At 51.1% G+C, this 4,860-nt stretch overlaps 1 protein-coding gene across 1 annotated transcript in view; it reads left to right on the plus strand.

Moving 5' to 3' along the window:
• Positions 1-3,434: 3,434 nt before the first annotated feature.
• The window catches only part of ASB1 (ankyrin repeat and SOCS box containing 1), a 16,602-nt gene continuing 15,176 nt past the window's right edge, over positions 3,435-4,860 (plus strand). The window contains exon 1 of the mRNA XM_006866788.1: positions 3,435-3,483. Coding sequence (XP_006866850.1) covers positions 3,435-3,483 — 49 coding nt within the window. The remainder of the gene's footprint in view (positions 3,484-4,860) is intronic.

Here is a 4,860-nt window from a genome sequence, read left to right on the forward strand (position 1 = left end):
AATCTTTCAATAACGAAAGTAGAGTCTTGAATTTTTTCTTCAGTTCCCCTAGCTTGAGAAATGTGTTCTTCCTTTTTGATTTTCTGACGCCAGATCTTTGCACATTTTGTTATAATATTTGACTTTGTCTTCTTGAGCTGACCTTTGAAACTTTCTGTTCAGTCCTTGTACCTCCTCATTTCTTCCATTTGCTTTAGCATCTCTACACTGGAGAGCAAGTTTCAGTGTATCTTCTGACATCCATTTTGATCTTTTTCTTCTTTCTTGTCTTCTTAATGACTTTTTGCTTTCTTCCTGTATGATTTTCTTGATGTCATCCTACAATTCTTCTGGTCTTCAGTCTTTAGTGTTTAATGTATCAAATCTGTTCTTCAGGTGATCTCTAAATTCAGGTGGGATGTATTCAAGGTCATATTTTGGCTCTCGTGGACTTGTTTTCATTTTCTTCATCTTCAGTTTGAATTTTCATATGAGCAATTGATGGTCTGTTCAACAATCTGCCCCCAGCCTTGTTTTGACTGATGATATAGAGCTTTTCTATCATCTCTTTCTGCAGATGTAGTCAATTTGATTTCTGTGTATTCCATCTGGTGTGGTCCATGTGTATAATCATCTCATCTCTTATGTTGTCTAAAGAAAGTATTTGAAATGAATAAGTCATTGATTTTGCAGAATTCTGTCATGCAATCTCCAGCATCATTTTGATCACCAAGGCCATATTTTCCAACTATTGATCTTTCCTCTTTGTTTCCAATCTTTGCATTCCAATCACCAGTAATGATCAATACATCTTGATTGCGTGTTTGATCAACTACAGATTGAAGAAGTTGGTAGAATTCTTCTATTTCATCCTCACTGGCTTTAGTGGTTGGTGCGTAAATTTGAATAATAGTGGTTTTAACTGGGCTTCCCTGTAGGCGCATGGATATTATCCTATCACAGACAGCATTGTACCTCATGACTGATCTGGATATGTTTTTTTTGACAACAAATGCAACACCATTCCTCTTCAATTTGTTATTCCCGGCATAGTAAACCATGTGGTTGTCAGATTCAAAATGGCCAATAGCCGTCCATTTCAGCTCACTAATGCCTAAATGATGTTTATGTGTTCCATTTCATTTTTTACTATTTCCAACTTTCCTAGATTCATACTTCGTACATTCCATGTTCCAATTATTTAATGGATGTTTACGGTTATTTCTCTTCATTTTGAGTTGTGCCCTATCAGCAAATGAAGGTCCCGCAGGCTTTAGTACCATGGGCTTTACTCCATTTGCGTCATAACTGTCAACTGTACTTTTGAGGAGGCAGCTCTTCCCCAGTCGCAGTTTGAGTGCCTTCCAACCTGTGAGGCGCATTTTCCGGCACCATACGTAACAGTTTTTCTCTGCTATTTATAAGGTTTTCAGTGACTAAATAATCAGAACTAGTCACTCCTTCTTCCTAGTCTGTCTTCATCTGGAAGCTCATCTGGAACCTGTCCACCATGGGTGACCCTGCTGGTATTTAAAATACCCATGGCATAGCTTCCAGAATCACAGCAACTCATAAGCCACCACAGAACGACAAACTGACAGATGAGTGGTGGGTGGGCCAGCATACCCACTGGAAAGTGAGCCTGGGAGCTCACAGCTCCATTATGGCAGCCTCTTGGTTCTGATGCTACAATTTCTCTGACACTGCTTCTTGCCATCTTGAATCTTCTCTGGCACAGCTGTCTCCTGGGTCTAGAATGTTCTTAGTACAGAAACCCTGGGTTCAGAGGATGTACTTCACTACTCTTGATAATAGTGCGGTCTTCCTGTTCATATCTGAGATGAATTCTTTTAAGTCTAACAGGATGGGAAAACGGACTGATCCCCTCTTTAGGGCTTCACACATTGATTTTTATTATTAGTAAACTGACTAATCAGCTTGATGGGTCACAAGCACCGTATTTGCATAGTTCCACCCAATCATTTGGCAGGACCCATATACATAAGATGCAAAAGCCTTGGTGGTACTACAGGGTAAGCTCTGGACTGATCACTGCAAGGTCCGAAGCTCAAACCCAGCAGACAGTGTGAACGAAAGACGAGGCTTTTTGCTCCCTTAAAGAGTTACAGCCTTTACACTCTGGGTTGGAATCAACTCAGTGGCAGTGGGTTTTTTATATATAAGCCTATAAGTTTTGTTAAGTGCCATCCAGTTGACTCCTTGTTGTTGTTATGTGCCGTGGTGTCGGTTCCGACTCATAGCGACCCTGTACAGGGTTTCTGAGGCTGAAACTCTTTACGGGAGCAGAAAGCCTCATCTCTCTCCCGTGGAACAGCTGGTAGTTTCGAACTGCTGACCCTGAGGTTAGCAGCCTGATTCGTAAGCACTATGCTACCAGAGGTCTTTAGCCGACTCATAAGCGACCCTTATATATAGGGTTTCCCAGGCTGTAGTGAGCTTTGCAGGAGCAAAAAGCCTCATCTGCCTCCCACGGAGCAAAAAGCCTCATCTGCCTCCCACGGAGCGTCCGGTGGGTTCACACCATGGACACTGCGGTTGGCAGTCCAGTGCTGATCCCACAGTGCCGCAGCAGGGGTCTAAGACTATGGCTAGGAAGGCCACATCAACGCACCCCTTGCACCAGGGCCGTGCCCACGATGGCTAGGGCCCTTGGCACCGTGTTTGCAGACCCCATCTCCAACACTAGGCATTTCAGTTCTCCCTGCAGAACAGGTCTCCCCCTCTCCTGAATCCCTCCGCGCCCCTGCACCGAGCCCACTCTAAGGGGTGCGCATCTGGAGACAGAGAACGCATACTTACAATTCCCACTCAATACACCTCATTAGTGATGGAGCTTTTGAACCTGGGCGTGTCCAGGTGGTTTTGTTTGGTAGCTTATTACTCTATTCACCCACAAACACTGTGCTGCGGAGCAGCTAGGATCCCAGCCTTGCCGTCCTTCGGGGCATGGCATGTCCAGCCCCTGGGGTAAGGGGGTACCGGGCTGAGTACCACGTCTGTCTCCCGCCTGCAAATGCGCCCTCTGGGGCTGTCACGGTTCGTGGCTGCGCAGGGGGGACACAGCAGTGCTGGGCTTGGGTCCCGCAGGACTCGACACGAACCCGGTCCCGGGACACCCCGCTTCTGCGGATCACCCAGAGTTCCCAGGGGCATGTAAATTAGGTTCCGGGTGAACCCACTCACAGCTGGGCGTGTTTTCCCAGACTCCTCCTCGCCCCCTGGAGAAACAGCTGGAGGACGCGCCGCCGACCACCCAGCGCCCACCAGCCCCGTCCCGTACGCTCCTGCACCGGAAGCCCGCCCCGACGTGACAGGAAGCAGGCTGCCCGGAAGTCCCGCCCCGCCCCGCCCCTTGGCGGCACCGGAAGTGGCTGGTGGTATTGCTACGGACTGGCGGGCGGCGCGCCTGTGGACGCACAGATGCCCGAGCGCCCATGGCGGAGGGTGGCGGCCCCGAAGGGCGCCCCGGGCCGGGCTCCGCAGGTAACGTGCGCCGGCCGCGGGGCGCGTGGGGCCAGGGGTCGGGGGTCCGGCATGCGGGGGTGCTGGAACGGCCAGATTCCTGCAGTGGCGGTAAAGGCGGGCCGCGGGAACCCAGCGGTGTCCGTGACACAGCAGAGCAGGCAGCCCGGCAGCGTTTGGTGGAAACCCAAAATAGAGCCACAGTCGTCGAGAACAGAGTGGACCTGCCACGAGGGTTCCCACGCCTGCTCTCTCCACCCAAGCCGAGCTGCCCAGCAGGGACTGGGGGTCGGCAGAGCGGTCAGCACTTAGCGCACACCCCACCACGGTTCCTTATGGTTCCGACTCTGCGTAGCGTATCCCGGGAGGGGCTGGTGGGTTTGAACTGCCAACCTTGTGGCTAACCACCCAGTGCTTAGCCTACAGCGCCACACCACGCCCCATGGTTTGGTGGAGCTCGCCAGCAAAGCTTAGGCCCATTCCGAAAATAGGCTTGTGATCTTGGAAACCCCCCGCCAACGTTACTACTGCTCCAGGATGCGTTTGTTTGTCTGCCGTGTCAGTGAGGGGGCTGGAGGGCTTCAGGGAAGTGAGGGTCCTGGGGGCCGAAAGGCTGGAGAGACTGTTTACCACAGGCTCTTCCCTGGGTGCTGCCCACAGGAGGTGGGGCCCCTGGCTGCCTGACGTGCCCTGCTGGGTCATGCACACAGCTCAAACATAAGCTATAGTGTTGACTTGGAGACCCTTCCTTCCATCACCCACCCATCATCCCCCCACCCTCCCCCCACCCACCCATGCTTATTGAAGAGCTGTCATTGGCTGGACCTTCTTGGGGTCCGGGAATAGCTCAGTGAACAGAACAAGTCTGACACCCCTGTCTCCACAGGGTGTGGTAGTTGGGATTGACTTGGACCCCAGGGACAGCCAAGACCTTAGGGGTGTGGACATCATCTTCTGTGAGTGTGGGAGACGAAGTGAGTGTCTACTTGGAGAGAGGGCATCTCTGCTCCTTACAGTGCAGGGGTCTGCCGTAGATGCAGAGGGGCACCAGACTTGCAGTTAACGTTTCAGGCACTGCCCTGGGGTAATTAGTGTTGTCTCTGGAGACCCAAACCCACTGCCATTGAGTTGATTGTGACTCAGAGACCCTGCCTTCCAGAGTAGCGCCGCTCCGCTCCCCTGTGTGTCAGCTCTGCAGACCTCTATGGAAGTAGACCACCACGTGTTTCTCCCTCGGAGTGGTTGGTGGGTCCTGATCGCTGGCCTGGGTCAGCAGCCAAGAGCATGAACCACTTTGCACCAGGGTTCTGGGCTGGTTAGACAAACGTCTAGTTGTCTGACATGCATGGGACCTGTAGCATCGGAGCTCTAAGACCACAGTTTTTATATCGTTTTACT

Source organism: Chrysochloris asiatica, unplaced genomic scaffold, assembly GCF_000296735.1.
Source record: "Chrysochloris asiatica unplaced genomic scaffold, ChrAsi1.0 scaffold00096, whole genome shotgun sequence".
Taxonomy (NCBI): domain Eukaryota; kingdom Metazoa; phylum Chordata; class Mammalia; order Afrosoricida; family Chrysochloridae; genus Chrysochloris; species Chrysochloris asiatica.